This window comes from Pteronotus mesoamericanus, unplaced genomic scaffold (assembly GCF_021234165.1).
Source record: "Pteronotus mesoamericanus isolate MK-2021 breed Mesoamerican mustached bat unplaced genomic scaffold, CSHL_Meso_final contig_78, whole genome shotgun sequence".
Classification (NCBI taxonomy): Eukaryota; Metazoa; Chordata; class Mammalia; order Chiroptera; family Mormoopidae; genus Pteronotus; species Pteronotus mesoamericanus.
The window spans coordinates 6,860,510-6,880,240 of NW_026555258.1; the positions used below are offsets into that span (position 1 = coordinate 6,860,510).

The window sequence follows — 19,731 nt, forward strand, 5'->3', positions numbered from 1 at the left end:
GGGCTGAGATCTGTCTGGAGGCTGAACAGGGAGGAGGAATTCTGAGCTGAGATCTATGAAATGTATAGAAGCCTGACAGGGCAGAAATACGGTGCATCAGGAAAGAGAAGGCAGGCCAGGGTGGCTGCAGACCAGGTCCACCATGCAGGACCCTGCCGGGCAACGAAAGTGCTTGAACCTTAGCTTAGGTGGAATTGGAAGCCACTGGAGCAATTTAAACGCGGGAAAGACGTGTTCAGCTCCACCTGCAGTGTGATGAAAAGGCCTGTGATGCCCAAGAATGGGTGATGGTCGGGGGGAGTTCAGGAAGATGGGTCCGGACCTGAACCGGACCTGGGGCCAGGTGCCTGGGATTGAACCCTGGCAGGGCTCCCAGCCTACCGGGGACAACACTGCCATCTGGGCAGGCACATGCAAGGGTTGCTTACCTGGTTAAACCTCCGGGTAAAGGCCACAACGTTTGGGGCAAGACTATGTTTCTCCTTCTTACTCCATCCACAGCTGGCTAGTTCCTAGGAAGCAAAGAGTCAATTTCAACAGTGATTCTAATCGGGATGCAAACACGCCAGGGGCATCTAATTGGAACGTGGACATGAAAGTGGGAAACAGCTGAGCCTTGGCCATCCACAGCTTCACCAGGGTGAGAAGATGCTCCTCCTCTGGAGAGGAAGTCTAGGTGAGGCGCTTCCTGGGACCCCTAGAGGTGAGGAGAAGTGGCCCGCTGCCGTTTCCAGGACTTCTGTGCCAAAATATTCTTAATCCCACTGCTGCTACTCTGCTAGTTTCTCTGGGACCTTCTTGATGCAAACTGTCTGAGAGAGCACATAGTGTTTTTAATTTTTTTTATTTTGTTTTATCCTCACTTGAGGACACTTTTTCCTGGCTTTTAGAGAGAGAGGAAGGAAGAGAAACATTGATGTAAGAGAGAAGCACTGATTGGTTGTTTCCATTATGCACCCAGACTGGGAATTGCATGTGACCAAACCAGAGATTGTACACATTTGGACTCGGGATATGTGCCCAGATGGTGAACCAAACCTGCAACCCAGGCACGTGCCCTGACCAGGAATCGAACCAGCAACCCTTCAGCTACAGGACAACGCTCTAACCAACTGAGCCACATCAGTCAGGGGAGGACGTAATGTTTTAACTGGTAGGATCCATCCCCCACAGGCAAACTTAAAATTAAGATCTGGCTGGAGAATCTCAGATTTCATCAGCTACATGACATCCTCCATTCCTGGAGTCAAGGAAAGCCCAATCCAAGTCTACTGCAATCACAGAAGCTTCTGGGATGACCTCAGACTCCTTCCTGAAGCTGGACCCTCCCATCTCTCATGTAACCAAAAGGGGACAGAAGGAGAGGTTCCCTTTAATATCTCCTTCGGGGGATGTGTTCTCTTCTTTTCCAGCAGGTTTAGCACTATAATCTGATCAAATTACCTAAATTTTACCTATCAGTGAGACTGACCGCCATCCAAGGGAGACAGCAGGAGCAATCTAATAGGGTTCCTTTGGGGGCTATATACAAGGGCCAAGGAAAAGCCACCACCCAAATGCGCAGCATTCTCAGCTTGCGCCCAGGGGACCCTGGCAGAGAATGGAGATTCTATAGTTCTCTACCCCTCAGCTACAAGACCTTCTTTTAATTATTATCAGTCCTCGGTATTACTCATAACATCATTTTGCCACACACCTGGAACTTTGATAAGATCCTTAGTGAGAGCCAGCTGCCCACCAGCTGGGACAGACCCAGATCAGGTCTACCAGGGAGTCAGGGAGGTCAGCAGGAATGACCTGAGATGAAACTTGCTGGCTGAGCAGCTACACCTCTAAAGCGCTGGGCCCTTCACCTGCATCCCAGGACCCAACCACAGACCACAGACGGGCACCTGTGGGGAGCCTGGCTGACGGCAGCGGACGGCTCTGGACAAGAGACGAAAGGCCTGCCCGGCCTTGCGAATGGCTGTGGCCCAGCCAGGAGCTAAGCAACCCAGCACCTCTCCCCGGCCGCCTCACCTCTGTAAATGGGGTCATCACCCTGCCCGCCACCCACACGAGAAAACATCGCCATCCATGACCCGGCCAAGTCCTCCACACCCTCATTACTTAGACCTGGAGCAAGAGTAATGGCAGGGGTATTGCCTGGTGCTACCATTCACCGAGAACCCCCCGTGCCAGCACTGGACGAGGCACTGCCCATGTGACCTCGTCCAATTCCCAGCAAGTCCACTTTAGCGAAGAGGAAAGGGCTCCCTATCATTTGTCCTTTTGAGTCAATACTTTACTCTTTTTCAAAAGTACGCAGGAATTTGAGATGTAGAGTTCACCTGGGTACCATGATTCTCCTCGTTCTGAAAATGTACATTTCAATCTCTTTTGAAACGTATACTTGACTTACCTGAGTTACATTTGCTTTTCCCACTCCGTTCCACTTTTTCACCTATCTTAATTGATTTGCAGATGTATATTATTGCCCTTTCATAGTTTAATCGTGAGGACAAGAGCCTTTCTCCCCTGTGAATCTCAAAGCCAGTCCCGGAAAGGTGTGGCTTATAATTAGATATAAAAGAGAATTCATGAAGCTGATTTTAAAGGGCTGAGGCCTGGTTGTGGCCTCACTTCTGGCTGAATAGTTGTTTCCTTTGGTTTTTTCCCCCCCTGAATTCTTTAATAAACAGCCAAAATTATATACATATATATGTGTGTGCGCACGTGTGTGTCGGGGCGGGGGGCGTTTAATTGAGTCTGCAGTTTCGCTGCACGCCGTCAGTAACTTAGGAAGGCACCCTGAAACGGAGCAGCGCGGACCTTCCTGCGAGACCGGGTCAGACCCCGGCCTCCACCCACCGCCTGCATGGGGTGCAGGTCCTCAGAACCTCCATTTTCTCATCATGACAATTAAATGGGATTAAGACACATGGAGAGCCCAGCAGCCGATGAACATGTGATGGGTCTATCTCCCGCCTCTTTCCAGGGCCGAGCTGCCGCCAGAGTCGCCTCTAACTCCCGACACCCCTGCTTTCTCCCACACCACACTCTTGTTGCTGTCTTGAACTATTTAAAAATCTATTATTATTTCTCTTCCATTTTGCTGATGTCATGCAGGCAGGAACCAAAGCACATAGTTAATACATCTGCCCTGAATTTATTTGATTTGAACAGTTCTAAGACACTGACTCAAAAACCGTATGTGCAGTTCCTCGGTTTTGACAATTCTCTAAGCAACATTTTGCACCAGAAGACACATAATATTTAAAATTAAAACCCCAGCAGAGTAGAACTTTGTTGAAGAGGTTCCTTGGTAAAATGGAGCAAAGGACTTAGAGCCAAAGGCCTCGCTCCATATCCCAGCCCTGTCACTTATTTCCTGGGCAACCTCAGGTGAGCCAACCTCTCTCGGCACCAGTTTCATCACTGACGAAAACGCGGATGCTGACGCTGGCTCCACGGAGTGACAGCAGAGGCCAAAAGAGAGCCTGACCGATGCGGGGTTGGGGGGTGTGTGCGCCTGCAGGGCCGAGGCCTGGCTCGCTGCAGAGGCCAGGCTGCATCTGCTGAACGAATGGCATACGAGCGTTCCTCAGCATTGAAATCTCCCAAATTCAGCGTAGAAAGATTTATCAAGATGTCAAAAGAAATCAGGCCATTCTATCTACTAAAACAAGCCCTCAGCCCCGCCTCCTTGGCACTGCTCCTCTTCTGTGTTGGCCTTATAGGGTTACAAGAGATTCCATCTGTGTGAAGTGGGTTTGGAAAATGTGAGGTAATAGAACAAAACTCTTCCAGTCACTAATGCCTGAAAAAGGTCCATGCTATGGAATTGGTTTCAGTGTAATTTAAGTTAAAATTGACCAGCGGAGACACGGCTGGTTCTAGAAGGGAGACAGGGTTTGGGCTGAAGCTGCTAAGACCCTGGGAGCCCTGGGTCCCTGAGGAGCCCTCAGCTGCCCCTGGGCCGCAGGGGAGGAAGGCGGGTGATGCCGCCCCGGCTGTCCCGGACCCTGACTCCAAGTTCTCTGCTGAGGCCAACAGGACGCGAAAGGAGAGTGGAGCCCGGACAGAGAGGCCTTTGCCAGCTGCCTCTGGGGCCTCTCCTCTGCTATGAGGATGTCTCCCAGGTTCGTCAGGGAGAAAAAAGATGTCAGAAGAACATGTTCTGCCACTAAACATACAAACATACCTTCCTCTGGCTTCAGTAGAAGGGAGGCTCCTTCTCCCAGGGCCCACTCTCATCCTCGGCTCTGGGTCCCACCCCCTCCCCTGGCTTAGAGGGTCTGATGCCCTCTTTCCTTCCTGGATCTTCACCCTCTCCCTCTCCAATTCTTCCCACTAGCATCTTAATGTGCATAAGGCTCTCCCATCAATAATAATCATGGTGATGATAATTATAACAACAATAGTAATAATAAAAGACATCTTTTCCAGACCTCCCCCCTCCTCCAGCTCCTGCTCACTCTCTTTCTCCCCCTCGCGAATGGCTTTCCTAAGAGGGCTGTCAGCTCTCGCTGCTCCCCCACTTCGGTCTCCGCCCTTCCCCAGCCCCGGCCCCACTGAAGCTGCCCCTTCCCTACCAGCGACAGCTCCCTGGCGAGGCAACCCCCTGCCGTGCTTCTCTCTCCATCCTCGCCCTTCCGCCCCATGTTCTGCTGGTCATCTCTCACCTCTCAGGCCCCCCCATTCTCAGTCTTCTTTTCCAGTTGCGTTTTTCTTTTCTGACACGTGCCTCCCACCCCCACCTAAAGCTGTCCAGGGTCGTCTTCAATATTCTTCCGTGACTGTGTCCCCCTGCCCGGAAGATGACACATACTGCCATGGCTTCAACCACAGGTCTCTTTTCAGCCCCAGCTCCTCTCCTGAGTGCCAGCCAAGGGTATGCAGCCTCCTCCTGGCCACCCTTTCCCGGGCATCCCACAGGCACCTCAACGTCGGCAGGCCCAGACCGAGAGGGTGTCTGACCAGCTGCCTTGCATAAAAAACACACAACAATGTGAGATTCATTTAGACATCCATTCTGACATCAAAGGAGAATGTTTATTACAAAGAAACTGTCTACGGAAAAAAAATCCCTAACTGATATATAAAAACAATTTTGTCTTCACGCCCTGTCTGCAAGCATTCCTCGGTGACAGCGAGAGTCAACGCTGGCTCTGCGCACCCGCACAGCTCTCCTGGGCCACACTGCCAGGAGTGTCCCCTCTGGCTGCCAGCTTTGGGCTTAGGGGTCCAGGAATCAGCTGTCCTGAAGTGGCCCGAGGAAGGCCTGCCCCGACCCTGTCTGGGGTCAGTGAGGTAAGGCCCTGGAAGAGGAGACCTGGGGGGCAGGGCAAGTCCTCCCTAAAGACCCCCACAGGATCTAGGCTCCCGGGCCATAGGCAGCTGGTGCCTACACACAGCGCTTCTATACACGTGCTTAATTCTAACTGCAATCTTCTCCAGATTGCATGCTTAAAATGTGCCCACGTGGAAAATGCACCACCTCAAAGAAGGTCTCCAAATCTGACCTCGGGGACCACACCCAGGCTGGCAGCCAGCAACACTATGTGACCACCTGGCTCAATGGCGAGCTTCGATTCTTCCTCCTGGCTGCTTGCTCTCCCTGTTCCTCTCATCTCTCCTCTGGGAAAATCTTCAGAGCTGGAGGAACAACCACACACTTAAGTCAAAGGAGTTCTAAAAACACCCCAGGGAATGGGTGACCCGCTGAGGCAGCGGAGGAGACCACGCCAGTTCAGGGTTGGGGAGGGGTCTGACTAAGGAGTTAGGCATCTTAGGACCCTCATGCCTCATTGCTGGGTATGCAAAATGGTACAGCAACATGGGAAAGCAGTTTGGCAGTTTCTCGTAACATTAAATATATACTTCACAAATGACCAGCAGTCTCACTAATGCAAACATTTGTCTACACAAAAACAAAAACATATATGCATGTTTATAGTAACTTCGTTCTCAATTTCCCCAAGCTGAAAACAACCCAGATTTCCATCAATCAGCGGAGGGATAAACAAATTGTGATAGAGCCAGACAATCAAATGCTACTCAGTAATAAAGAAGGAATGAACTGCATCAATACAGATGAATATCAAAAGCTTTATGCTAAGTGAAAGAAACCAGACACAGAAACATTGTATGATTCTATCCATCTAACATGCTGAGGAAAGTAAAAACTACAGCGACAGAAATGAGGTCCCTGGCTGCCAGGGACCTGGACGCAGGAGGTGAATTGCCTGCAATGGGGCGCAGGGAAGTTTTAACGTGGTAGATGTTCTCTCTCTGGATCACGGTGGTTTACATGAGTATACATGTCTCAAAACTCACCAAACTGTTCACTAAAAAGAGTGAATTTTACTGGATGAAATTAAACCTCAATAAATATAACTTTGAAAAAATGAAAGGGAACTAGCCCAACCATACAAGACTGTGAAGGGATGTTCCATAGTAACAGTGGTGCAAAAAGATTAAAGAACAAAGTGCCCTGCAGGCAGGGCCCCGGGGGAAACGAATGAGATTGAAAATACGATAGAAATGAAAATACGATAGAAATGAAAATGTAACAGACAGTTTGAAAACGTTTGAGGACATGATGAAGGCAAATGATAATAGGAAAAAAAGGCAATTATAATCTCTAAGAATAACAAAAACCAAAAATTCCTATTTGTATAAATTTAAATGTTATCTATGTATTTAAATATATGCACATTTAAATAGTATATATTGATTATGTTCAGATAAGTTTTAAAAGTTGTCGCCATTTAAATATGGTATCTGTATATCCATTCCAATATTAGGCAGCTGATGGACTGAAAGCAGAGAGAAGCTGTGGGTCCTCGATGCCGAGGCATCTGCCCTCTTGAGTGGCCCAGGGACACTGGAGAATGAAATGCAATCCTGGCACCTGCTCAGCGCGGCACGGGATGATATTTACATAGCTGTAATAATAATAAATGCTGTGTGTTGGTTTTCAGCTCCAAGAGTCAGCGTGAGGAAAAGTGTGATGGACTTGGTTGTAGCTGCAGAATGTCAAAGTGTTAATTTAATTAATTTGACAATGAAAAGAACAGCTGACAGAAGATGGAGAGGGGAAAAGGCAGGTGGAGAGGGGAAGAAAAGCACAGGAAGGGAGCAGTCAAGAAACACTACATAAAGCTGAAGAAATTAGAAATTGAGGTTTCAGTGCACCAAATAAAGTCCCCAAAGTCACCAGCAGAAGAAAAAACGGTATAAATAGCTTACCCCCAGGGGTCAAGCCTTTTTTCATAAACTCTTCTGTACTATTTGATTATCATGTACAGGACAACTTTGAACAAATTTTAATAGATGCCATATTGATCAACATAATATAATATACACTGTAACCCTTCTAAAATGAAATCTTAACAGTTGAGTAAATACACAGAAATATACAAATTTTCATAAAATGATAACCAGCTTATAACCTACAGTGTCAACATCTATAAATAACAGATAGTTTTCACATGACCACTAGGTGCTACTGCACCTTTTGATGGAGAACTCCTGTGAAAACCACAGCCAGCGGGGACCTTTGGGAAACTTGCCTGCCCTATAGAGAGATGTAAGGGCTTTAACTGAGTGACGCGCGAAGGTGGCAGCAGCAAACGAGGCAGCCGAGGGGGCTTCCTGGAGGGCTTGTGGCAGGGGCTTCGTAAACCCTCACTGGAACAAAACCAGCTGTAATGAAAAACGGGAGGAAAAGAAAAGGGAAGGAGGGAAAGGAAAAGGAGAAAGGAGGCAAGGGAAGAGAGGGAGGGAGGGAGGGAGAGGCGGGGAAGAGAGGGAGAAAAGAAGCGAAGGAAGGCGGGGCCAGCTAGGGGCCAGCACTGTGCTGGAGCGGTCCCAGGACCATCGGATGAGGCCTCGAGGGGCATGGTGCCCATTCCGGGGGTGGGGAGGGGACCGACATAACTCAAGGCAACAGCGGACAGCTGCACTTCCCACTTTGTTTCCCAAGGTTGAAGCCCTTAAAGCCATTTCCTAGGTCCAAGGCTTCTGAGGGGCTGTCAGCGGGCAGAGGTGTCTTTAGCTCCTTCTTGGATGATGGGGAGGAGGAGGAGGATGATGATGGAGGAAGAGGGGAAAGGGTGAGAAGAAAGGATAAGGAAAGGAAGGGAAAACAGTAATTGACAGTTTCTAAAGAATGCCTACATTCATTTCTTTACCAGAGTTGTGTATGTTTTAGGAAATACAGCCATGAACAACACGAACATGCTGTAGCTTTCATGGAGCTTATGTTCTACAGGAGGGGAGAGAGATGAGAAATTTTTAGTAAGTCAGATGATGATAAATCCTATGAAAAAATATTACTCAGGATGAAGGGATGGCACATGCGGAGGCCTGGCTGACGCGCTGACACCGGAGCGGAGACGTGGAGGCGGTGAGGCAGCAGGCCCCGCAAGCACCCGGGGAGGGGCTTCCAGGCGGAGGGAGGACGCGTGCGACGACCCTGAGCTGGGCCTCCACGGCGCCTCTGAGGACAACAAGGTGGCCGGCGCAGCTAAAGCTGAGTGAGCGTGGGGGACAGTGAGGGGGAGCGGGAGGAAAGGAAGGGAGTAGGGGGCTGGCCGTGGCCTGGCCTTGAGGGCAGGTAAGGACTGGATTTTACCAAGAAGGACGGGGCGGGAGTGAGAAAAGGTGGCTCCAAAGCCGCGCGCTACGTGTTGTGCTGCCCTGATGACGTGAGAAGCGCATGGCAGGCAGATCCGGGCGCACGGAGTGCTCTTCTGCTGTGCCATGGTCTAGTCTGCACTAAAAGCTCATGCGTGGGGTATGATCATTTTCTCATGTGAGAACATTCACTTTGGTGATTTAAAACAAACACCCACTAGGGGCTGTGTGCGTGGAGAAAGGAAAGAGGCAGGGCGCAGGGAGGCAGGAGCCTGAGGGCCTCCATCGGGTCTCCGCACCCCATCTGCACACACCATTAGAGGGGGAAGTCACTGGGGACAAACACGCACCTTCTGTGGAGTAGGAGTGTATAATGAGGGGAGATCACCAAATGAAGAGAAGTAATTCATCTTTCTCAGCTTTTAGACATAGTGTCTATAGAAAAGCAACTTGATTGCAGTCACTACTGTTTCATCAAATCCCCAAACTACTGTCTGCTCAGAAAACAAGCAGATTTGGGATCATGAAGATGATGCAAATTTCCCAAAACATTCCCTTTCCAGCCCTAGTACCGTGCAGCCCTGCACAATTAGAACCAGCTGTCAGCGCAGGGCAGCGGCCAAGGGCGTCCCTGTGAACAGCCTCCCGCCCATATGATAGGGCGAGGGCCCCAGGAGCTGCGCGGAGAGCCGCCCGACGCAGATCGGCCTGCCCAGATTCCCAAGCCCGACGCAAGCCCCCAGGGCTGCCCCTTCCTTTTCCACTCGTCCACTGGGGACACGGCTCAATTCCCTATTCCCTTTCCCCGTATTACTAGGAAATGTTTTTTCCAAATAACATCATCAGATGCTCTTTTTTAAAAAAATACACTTTTTTTTTTTTTTTAAGGACCTAGTACATGTTCATTACAGAAAACTTGGGTAGTACAGAAAACCCATAGAAGAACATTTAAATCACCATTAGCGCAATAGCCAGAGAAAACCAGAGCTTTCATTGTGGTCAATAGCAATAGCTAAATTTACTGACTACTCACTAAGTGCTAGGCACAAGGTCATCAGTTTTACATACATTTATCCACTGTTCACCGAATTTTCACAACTCTATTTGATAGGTACAACTATTGCCCCATATTACCGATGAAGAAACGAAAGCTTAGTTGGAAAAGTTACACAATTTGCTCAAATCCTCCGATGTGGTCAACATGAGAGCCAAGATCCACACTCAGGCGGGCCTGTTGGTGTCAGGAGCCTGGGCCCTTGGCCATGGAGCACCTCTGTGTCCAGGACGGTGGCCACTCCCCACTTCCAGGTTGCAAGGGCGTGCACATGTGCGCACACACACTCTCTTGGAAACTGAGCTCATGCTATATCTTTGGTTTTACAATCTGCTGTTCTTCTTACTACGTTACCAGCATCCCTTGTTTTACAGAATTCCTATGATACACACATGACACCTCCTAGAAGCAATTCATCAAATTTGTCTCCTTTTGTTTTTCCTCTGAGTTCCAGGAGAAAATTCTAGCTTGTTTTTTTAACTCTACTTCAGTTTTGTAATCTTTAATCTTCAGCTCACTGTTCCCACTGCAGCTGAAGTTTGGTAACCACGTTTTTCAGCACAATTCAATCCTTCTTAATCTTGACCCCCACATGTTGCAGGGCCACCCTGAACACTGCTGAGAACACAAAATGAAGTTTCTGGAAGTACCTGCTTCATGGGATGATGCAGACACCGACCTAATCTCTGCACCACTTTCTATTTTTTGGCCAAATAAACTTTCCTATGTCTGGTGAGTATGCTAAACACCACACCAGAAACTGGAAAAGTTAACTCAAAGGTTCCAGGACCATATGATTTTACCAGTGAGTCCTCTCAGACTTTTAAAGAACACTTACTTCTTATGCTAAATAATTTATTCAGAGTACAAAAAGTGATGGAAAAAAGTCCCAAATCCTAACCCCTAACAAACACAGAACGAAGGGGGAAAAAGAATCATCCTACATGGACAAGTCCTTTAGTACAACTGCCTCACAATTCAACTTGTTCCGCTCTACTCTATTTCCTTTGCTCATTCATGGCTATTGGTCACTTTCCAATAAACTTCCTGCACACACATGCACACGCACAAAGAATCATCCTACCTGACCTAGCAGGCCTATCAAAGAAATATAAGATAAGCTACTGTTACGAAAATTTTAACGAATAACAGCATATCAATAAATCAAAGAAGAGAAAGTAATATAATCCTCTCACCAACTTAAAGGCAATTAGTAAAATGCAACGTTCATTTAGATCCTAAAAAGAAAAAAAGAGCTTTGAAGTTTAGTAACATCTATCTCAAGCCAACAGCCTTCACTATACCACAAAGAGAAACACTATAGGAATGTGAGTTAAAATTAGAAACAATAGGTGGTGCAGCCATTCTCAGCCAGGCTCCTTATCTGAGCCACAGAACACAGAAAATGATGCGACTTGCTCAGTTCCCCTGAGAATGGGACATTCGTTACACACAGTGGACCTTTGCTCATTAGGCTTAATTTTCTCACGGATCCCTGGTTGAGGAAGGCCTAGGAGCTACAACCCAGAAATATAATGCAAAACACATACTTTAAATTTTCTAATAGCTAGACTAAAAATGGAAAAAAGATAAAATTAATTTAACAACTCATTTAACTCAATAAACCCAAAATACTAACTTTTAAATAGTTTCCATTCTATGTTATACTAAGTCATTGAAATCTGGTCTGCTTTTTACCCTTAAAGAACTCCTCAATTTGGAATAGCCACGTTTCAAGTGCTCACTGCCATGTGAAGCCACCATATTGGAAAACACAGCTCTACCCAATGCACAAGGCATGACCTGGAGATATAAGACATACTTATGGAAAAGGAGGGATCAGATAGAACCAAAGACAAGGCAAGGAGCCCCATCAGCAGGGCCAGGTGAGGTGAGAGGAGGAAGGGGGAGGGGGGAGGGAGAGGGGGGATGGGGAGGAGGATCAGCAGCAGCTAGCAGCATGCTTACTATATGCTGGGAACTAGTTTAAATACTTTTCTTACATTATGCCAATAATCTTTGAAGGATGATATCTATCAGGAAGGGCTGTTATTGCCCCCAGTTCACGCATAAGTAAAATGAGATTCAGAAAGGATAATTAACTCACCCAAGGTCACACAGCAAACAAGTGACAAAACTGGGATTCAAATCCAGCTTTGAATCATGACTCCCAAACCTAGGCTCTTAACCCCTGTGCTCTCAGCCTGGCCAAGCATTAGTACCACAATTTTCCACCAACATTTTGAATAATATTGACTCAGTAGCTGCAAAAGAGATGACACTACGGGGGTTACAAAATGAGCAAAAAGACAGGGAAGGGAGAGAACTACAAGTTACTGCATGTTTCCTGCATTCTAGGTACCATACAATGTGCTTTTATCCACTATGCTGAAGTTCAAAGCCAGATCATGAAATAGATTCTACTATTCCATTTTACAGATGGGAAAACTGAGGCTCACAAAGATGAAATAATTCATGCAAGTTCATCTAGGTAGTAAATGGCAGACACCAGAGCCTGAGCTTTTAATATAAAAGGTCCCAGAGGGAAACTGAGGTACTAAGTTTGGTAACCAGACAGGGGCGAGGATGTGCAGACTTCACTCACAAAAGGCTGAAGGTGTGATGGCCAGGCGGGGTCTGTAGAAACTGATGAGCCTGGAGGTCGCACAAGGTCCCAAGGATGTCCAGGCCCTAGGGACAGCCCCTGGCCCCCTCCCTGCCACCAGTAAGACAGAGCTGCAGGAGGGAGCCATAGGGGAAGCCTATGCTCATCGAAATAATAGTTTCATTCAGCGTATCACCCTGAAAGAGTCTTCCCCCATCCCCAGCAACTTGGTTTTTGATCACAAGCCGCTTGAAGCCCTGGACAGAGCAAGATTTCCAGAAAAAAAAAGAAAAAAAAAGCCAGACTTCTGATGAGTTCCAGGAATGGCTACACAGTGGGACGTATTACAGGAGTGCGGGCTGTTCTGACATTTGAACTGCCTAATGGTGACCACAGACGGCTGGTGCACAAGCAGACCAGAAGGAATGGCTCTTTCTGAAAAGTTGTTTCCTCTCCTGAAAGGCTAGAAGGAAAAACCAACCTTTCAGATGTTTGATCTATATAGGGATACTTATTTAAATTAAAAGTGTGAGAAACCTTTCAGGCACCGGAGCCACTAGCCTTTGATGGTGTGAAACCACCTTGTGAGACCATGGCTTCGAGCCCGACCTCAGGCCCAGCCAGCTCCTCCACTCTGTCTCCAGCCCCATTGAATCGGTGATGCCCAGCCAGTCTTCACTCACCGCAGGGCGTCTCCTCTGTGCCAGGCACTGTGCAAGGCTTGGGGGACAGAGCAGTGAACAGGGCATTTGCCTGCCAGGGGTGAAGACTCACGTTAATTAAGAACATCTTGCTACGTGCTTAAGGACAAGTTGAGTGCAAAGAGAGATTATAACAGGAGGCTGGCGTAGCTAAGGAGCAGGGCGTTATGGTGAGCCAGACCATGCAGAGAGTGGGGCTCGGGGCGCACGGGGGCCAGGCGCGGAGAACAGCACATGCACAGGCCTAGAGGCAGCCCAAGGGGCTGCAAGGAGGCGGGAGCAGGTGAGGCTGAGGAGTGAGTGGGGAGGACCGGGAGAGGGGCTGGGGAGAAAGGGATTCGCCAGGTCTCACAAAACCTGCTCACCCATCTTAAAGACCTGGACCTGATTCTGCTGGCACTGGGGAAGCTAGTGGAAGTTCTGAAGCTCGGTGATGTGGATGGAGATTTGAAGACTGCAGGGTGGGTGGCAGAGTTGGAAGGGGCAGAAGTGGCTGTAGTGATGCCTGCTGGGAGATAAGCATAGAAACTAAGGAGGAAGTAAGAGGGCAGCCTGAGCGGGAGGCGGCGCTGGGGACAGAGAAGTGGAAGGAAGGGAGACAGGGTGCAGGGGCCAATTAGAAGTAGACAACATGGGAAAGAGAGGAGTCGCGACGGCAGACCAAGCCTTTGCTGACAGGGTGAGCAGGCGTGCCGAGCCAGGGAGGGAGGCCTCGGCGGGGGCCTGGGTGAGGAGTCACAGGTTTGGTTTGGGGCAAACTGTGGCCATGGGGCCTGTGGGGTTTTGGCTGCTGCTTGTTCAGCTTCTTGAATGAAGCGCGGCTCGGTCAGGGCCCAGAGAACCAGTCCTGGGCACGGCATTCTGAACCTCGGCCGTGGGGCCGCTCTATCCTCTTGTCTGATTTTCCACAATGCCCTTCACCTCTCCTTTGCTCTTGCCAAACAAATCTGCTCCCTGGTCCCTGTCCATGGCCACATTCTTCCCAACTGCCTCACCTGGGTGGAAGCTGTCCCCTCTACCTGGAATGCCCTTTCTTGTGCCCAAATCATATCAATCTTTCCAGGCCACAAGCAAACAGGATACTTTGCCTGTTGCCCCTGGCTAGAAGTATTGGCTCCCCTCCCTCCCTCCTGCATAGTACTTAGTCTGTCCCCTTCAGTGTGGCCCTTGTCATTATTTATAGAAATTTCTTACCTTTGCCATTAGACTAGGGCTTTCTCATTTACCCCTGAGTCCCTGAAACACCAGGCAGGGAGCCTCTCACGTGGTCAATACGTGCAAGACGACCAAATATTAAGTATAAAAGCCACCATCCCAATGCTTAAGCAAGAATATCTCCTCTAATTACGGTGTATTCAAACCTGTAACTCCATGCAGAGACCTCAGGCATCTGGCCCCTTGCACACCAACCTTCCTCCAGATGCCACTCAGACTTCAAGGGCTACTCAAACCTTGACCTCAGCATATTTGCAGCTGAGACTGCTCAGCGCCATGCTGACCACCCCCACATCAGAGGGCAGTGGCTTAGAGCCACCCACAGTCTCACCATCACCTCGCAGGGTCATCTGGGGTTTGAAACGGACCCTGTGGAGAGGCAGGCAGGGGCTGGCAGCAGCCTGAGCCCTGAGTGCTCCGGACCACAGGAGGGAGGGCGACCGAGGAGCAGGGCTGTGCACAGCGGGGCACAGCCGCACAGGGGCATGTCTGGGCACAACATTTTGAGGGGCTTGCCCTCTCCAAAAGGTTTATGCACAATGCAGAGCAGGGAAGGGAGACAGAGAGAAATCACAACCATTTTTATGAGTAGGTTTTATCCCAGAACCTCATATTTTCCACTGAAGGAAAAGCTGATCTACATCTAAAGATTCAAACTTTCAAGACCTACACTCGAGAGAAAGAAATGATCCTCAGCCATAAATTTCAAGTTTGCTTTAAACTCTCATTTGCCAAGAAAGCCAGGGCTTCGGAGCCCTCCGCACCCTGGTTGGGCCCTGCCTGTCCGCCAGTCTAGTCAGAAGGCAAACAGCACAGGCTATTTGTAAGGACAAGCAAACACTAATGAATTTCGGAGCACGTCTGGTGCTTGCATTTATGGATCATAAAATCATCTGGCTGCTTCTCCCTTTTACTGACATGCCAATGAGGCAGCCCCAAGTATTTACAGGCAGGAAGGCGCTGCCAGGACCACTCTGTGAGGGAGGCCAGGGGGTGGGGGGGATCTGCCTGTTAATCTTCCCATCACATACAAACCCATTTTTGCGGTCTGACATTCAGACTAAGTCTTGGTATACAAAGTCACGCTAAACAGTATTTACTTTTTTAGACATCTTGGGGTGGGAGGGAAGAGCCAACCTAACTATCTCAACTGCATACAGGTACAAACCTAATTAAAATGGCTTTTTACGTATCAGCCAGATATAAATAAAAGATTTTAAATGAAGTTAGATGTTTTTCCTGTCAGAGATATAATTTGTCTAATATGCCACCTGAATTCTAAGTGCCTAGAGGAAGGGAGCCTCCGCACACCGCCCTCGGTGCCCAGCCGGGGCAGGGCCTCCTTCCGGACGCACCGCAGGGGAGGGAGCCGAGGTGGCCCTGGGCCTCCTTCCACCCCAGGGCGGCCTGTGAGAGCTGGACGGCCGCTGGCTGTCTGGGGCCCTCCAGGGGTGGACTCGTGTCCCTCAAAGAGCTGAACACCGGAGACCACAGGAAGACTTACTGAAATGCAGAGTGAGCTCCCACATAAGGGAATCTTTCTTCATCTGAAATAGGTATTTAAAGCTCACTTTCTAATGGCCAGGCAGTCCCACTTCTGATCTACGCCGTGTGCCGTCCCATTTTCAGGAGGCATTGCTCACCCCCACAAGCCCGCCCCAGGCCCCCACCCTACCCGCACGGGCCCTGTTCAGAAACCTGCACAGCAGGAACATGAATGGCACGGACTGGAGTGGGTAGGGGTCTCAGAGCCGGAGATCCCCAAGAGGCAAATGACATATTAGGACAAGGGGACACTGAGGGACACTGGCTCCCCATCACTTGGATTTTGAGAGTGTCTGCCCAGCTTTTGACCATTCCAGTTTCTCTGGGACCTACACCTTCCCCTAAACCTCATCACTCGGGAAGTCACCTTGAATGAAGTGAACCTGACGCCCACTGGACCATTAATAACTCCTTGTGTGCAAAGTTTGAATCTAGATGGAGGGAGAGACTCAGCCTCCAGGGCTCAGGAGCCCAGGCAGCCGTCTCATGGCCGCCTTGCCTACCGAGGAGTCAGAGGAGGTCGGTGTGGAAGCCCGGGAAAGGGACGTGAGGAAGGTCACAGGAGAGAGATGAAAGGCTAGTGTCTGGCCAGGCTTCTGGGTCTGGACTCCACCCTTTCTCTACTTCTAGCTTCCACGAGACACCCCTTGAGGCTTAAATCCCCCTTTCTGTTCGCAGGTTCCACTCTTGTCAAGATGGCCTGAGCTGTTTCTGTTACTTGAAACTAAAAACATCCTGACTCACCTGGTTTCCCACGTTCTGTTCTCGCAGCCCGTCTGGCTGGGTGACCTCAGTGAGGGACAGTGCACAGGGAAGGGAAGGGAAGGCAAGGCAAAGCCTGGTGGAGGCCGATCTTGGAAAGCCCCTCTCTCAGGGAAACCAGAGGAACAGGAATCCAGGGACCTCCTTGGAAAAGTCAGGAGCCAGGAACCATAGACCATGGACATGGCTTCTAAATCTGAGAGATTCTAGAACCTGTTGACAGTCCCAATGTGAGGATTTGTTTTCCTGCTTCCCTCAGAGGGGTTAGCAATTTCATTTGAACACAATCAAGGCTGCGGGCACTAATCTTTCCGGGAAGTGGGGAGATTAGGACAGCTTCCCACCTCACAGGCGCCCTGGGGGACGTTTGTTCCAGGGCATGGAGCTTTCAAGCAGGGAAAGCCAGCCCAGCCCCTGCAGCACAGAGACTCAGAGAAGTGAAGCAAATTGCAGGAGGCCACAGGGCAACGAGTGGCAAGGCCAAGGTTCCAACCTAGGTAGAGTTTGGTCGTACACCAAAAATCCGTGCTCTCTACTCAACACCATCAGTAGATTTCACCTGCCAACTCTTCTTTCCCTAGGGCCTAGAGCAAAGAAGCATTTGTGACCATCAATAAAAATAATAGAGTTTTGGCCAAGATAGAGGCGTAGATAGATACACTTTGCCTCCTTGCACAACCAAAAGGGGGACAACAAATTTAAAAACAAAAAATAACCATAACTGCCAGAAGATCAAACTGTATGGAAGTCCAACAACCAAGGAGCTAAAGAAGAAACATTCATCCAGACCCATGGGAGGGGTGGAGACGGGCAGCCGGGGAGGAAAAGACACATGGCGAGGTGGCGGCTGGAGGACCAGGCAGGTGAGGCAGCAGCTGGCGGACCAGGTGGTCCCACATCTGCATGCGGATAAACTGGAAGGAACAGCTAGGGAGCAAGACAGACCATGCAATCCAGGGTTCCAGTGGAGGAAAAGAAAGCCTCAAAAGCTCTGGCTATAAAAATCTGTGGGGGATACAGCAGCAGGAAAAATTCCCAGCCTCACAGGATAGTCCATTGGAGACACCCACACAGTCTTAGAATGTACGCAAACCCATCCACCCAATAATCAGCATGAGAAGGGCCCAATTTGCTTATGGTAGTGGGAGAAGTAACTGGAAACTGGCCGAGAGTCAAGCAAACAGCATTTTTCCCTCACGGACCCCTCCTGCACACACAGCGTCAAAACGCAGCATCCTGGATTGCCCCGCCCTGGTGAATTCCTAAGGCTCTGCCCCTTCCACCATAACAAGTGTGCTGAGACAAAGAAATATGGCCCAAATGAAGGAACAAATCAAAGCTCCAAAAATAGAACCAAGCCAACAGATAGGCAACGTATCAGATGCACAGTTCAAAACACTGGCCATCAGCATGCTCACAGAAATGGTTGAGTATGGTCACAAAATGGAGGAAAAAGTGAAGGCTATGCAGAGTGAAATAAAAAGAAAATATACAGGGAAACAACAGTAAAGAGAAGTAAACCAGGACTCAAATCAATGATTTGGAGCAGAAGAAAGAGATAAACGTTCAACCAGAACAGCGTTAAGAAACAAGAATTCAAAAAAATGAGAAGAGGTTTAGGAACCTCTGGGACAAGTTCAAACGTTCCAACATATGAATCATAGGGGTACCAGAAGAAGAGGAAGACCAAGAAATTGAAAACTTATTTGAAAAAATAATGAATGAGAACTTCTCCAATCTGGCCAAAGAAACAGACTTCCAGGAGATCCAGGAAGCTCACGGAATCCCAAAGAAGTTGGACCTAAGGAAGCATATACCTAGGCACATTATAATTATAGTACCCAAGATTAAAGGTAAGGAGAGAATTTTAAAAGCAGCAGGAGAAAAGGAGACAGTTACCTACAAAGGAGTTCCCATAAGACTATCAGCTGATTTCTCAAAAGAAACCTTGCAGGCAAGAAGGGGCTGGAAAGAAGTATTCAATGTCATGAAAGGCAAGGACCTACATCCAAGATTACTCTATCCAGCAAAGCTCTCATTTAGAATGGAAGGGCAGATAAAGTGCTTCCCACATAAGGTAAAAGTTAAAGGAGTTCATCATCACCAAGCCCTTATTATATGAAATGTTAAAGGGACTTATCTAAGAAAAAGAATATCAAAAACTATGAACAGTAAAATGACAACAAACTGACAACTATCAACAACTGAACCAAAAAAAAAAAAAACAACCACACAAACAACTAGAACAGGAACAGAATCACAGAAATGGAGATCAGAAGGGAGAGGGAGGAGGGAGTATGGGAAAAAAAGATACAGGGAATAAGAAGCATAAATAGTAGGTACAAAATAGACAGGGGGAGGTTAAGAATAGTATAGGAAATAGAGAGGCTAAAAAACTTACATGTACGACCCATGGATACGAACTAAGGAGGGGGAAATGCTGGTGGGGGAGGTGCAGGTGGAGGGAACTAAAGCAGAGAGAAAAAAATGGGACGACTGTAATAGCATAATCCATAAAATATATATTAAAAATAATAATGATAATGAAATTGAACCTCTCCACCACCCCACCACCAAAGAGACTATTTACAACACAGGTGGTCCTCTGAGGTGGAAGGTGCTCTGTCCTGCTGGTACCTTCATGGACTTGAGTCGCACATTAGGCTGCAGGTGCCAGGGGACCTGAACTGTTCTGCACAGTGCAGGCACATGAATGGTCCTGAGGGGGAACAAAGAGCTGGGAAAGCTGAAGAGGCTAGGGTCAGCTGAGGAGCCCAGGCTGACAGCGCCTTTAACGGGTGTTTTAGAAACAGGGATGCCTACAGTGCCTGTTAACGCTATTCATGTGGCCCTGGCTGGGTGGCAGTTGGTAGCATCTCATACACCAAAGAGTTGAGGGTTTGATCCCTGCTCAGAGTGTGTACAGGAGGCAACCAATCGATGTTTCTCTCTTTCCCTTCCTCTCGCTCTAAAAAAATCAAAACATATCCTTGGGTGAGGGTTTAAAAATAAAAGCTGTTAACGAGCTTCCCAAGGTTCCCTTTGCATGAAGCCTGCGGCTCCCCTGCACTCTGTATGACAGATTCTTCAGGAGGAACCTGCAAAGGTGTTGCCACATCGCATGAAGTATGTGAGAGACGTGCAGAGACAGCCCCTGCCTTCCTAAAGCCATAAAGACTGGGATTCAACATTCAAGGCTAGCTGACGTCCGCCTCAGAGAGGCACCT

General features: G+C 48.7%; 1 protein-coding gene across 1 annotated transcript in view; it reads right to left on the reverse strand.

The window, feature by feature from the left end:
- Nucleotides 1-19,731, reverse strand: part of LOC129079261 (zinc finger and BTB domain-containing protein 34) — a 265,100-nt gene that overhangs the window by 153,911 nt on the left and 91,458 nt on the right. The window contains exon 5 of the mRNA XM_054584360.1: nt 429-512. Coding sequence (XP_054440335.1) covers nt 429-512 — 84 coding nt within the window. The remainder of the gene's footprint in view (nt 1-428; nt 513-19,731) is intronic.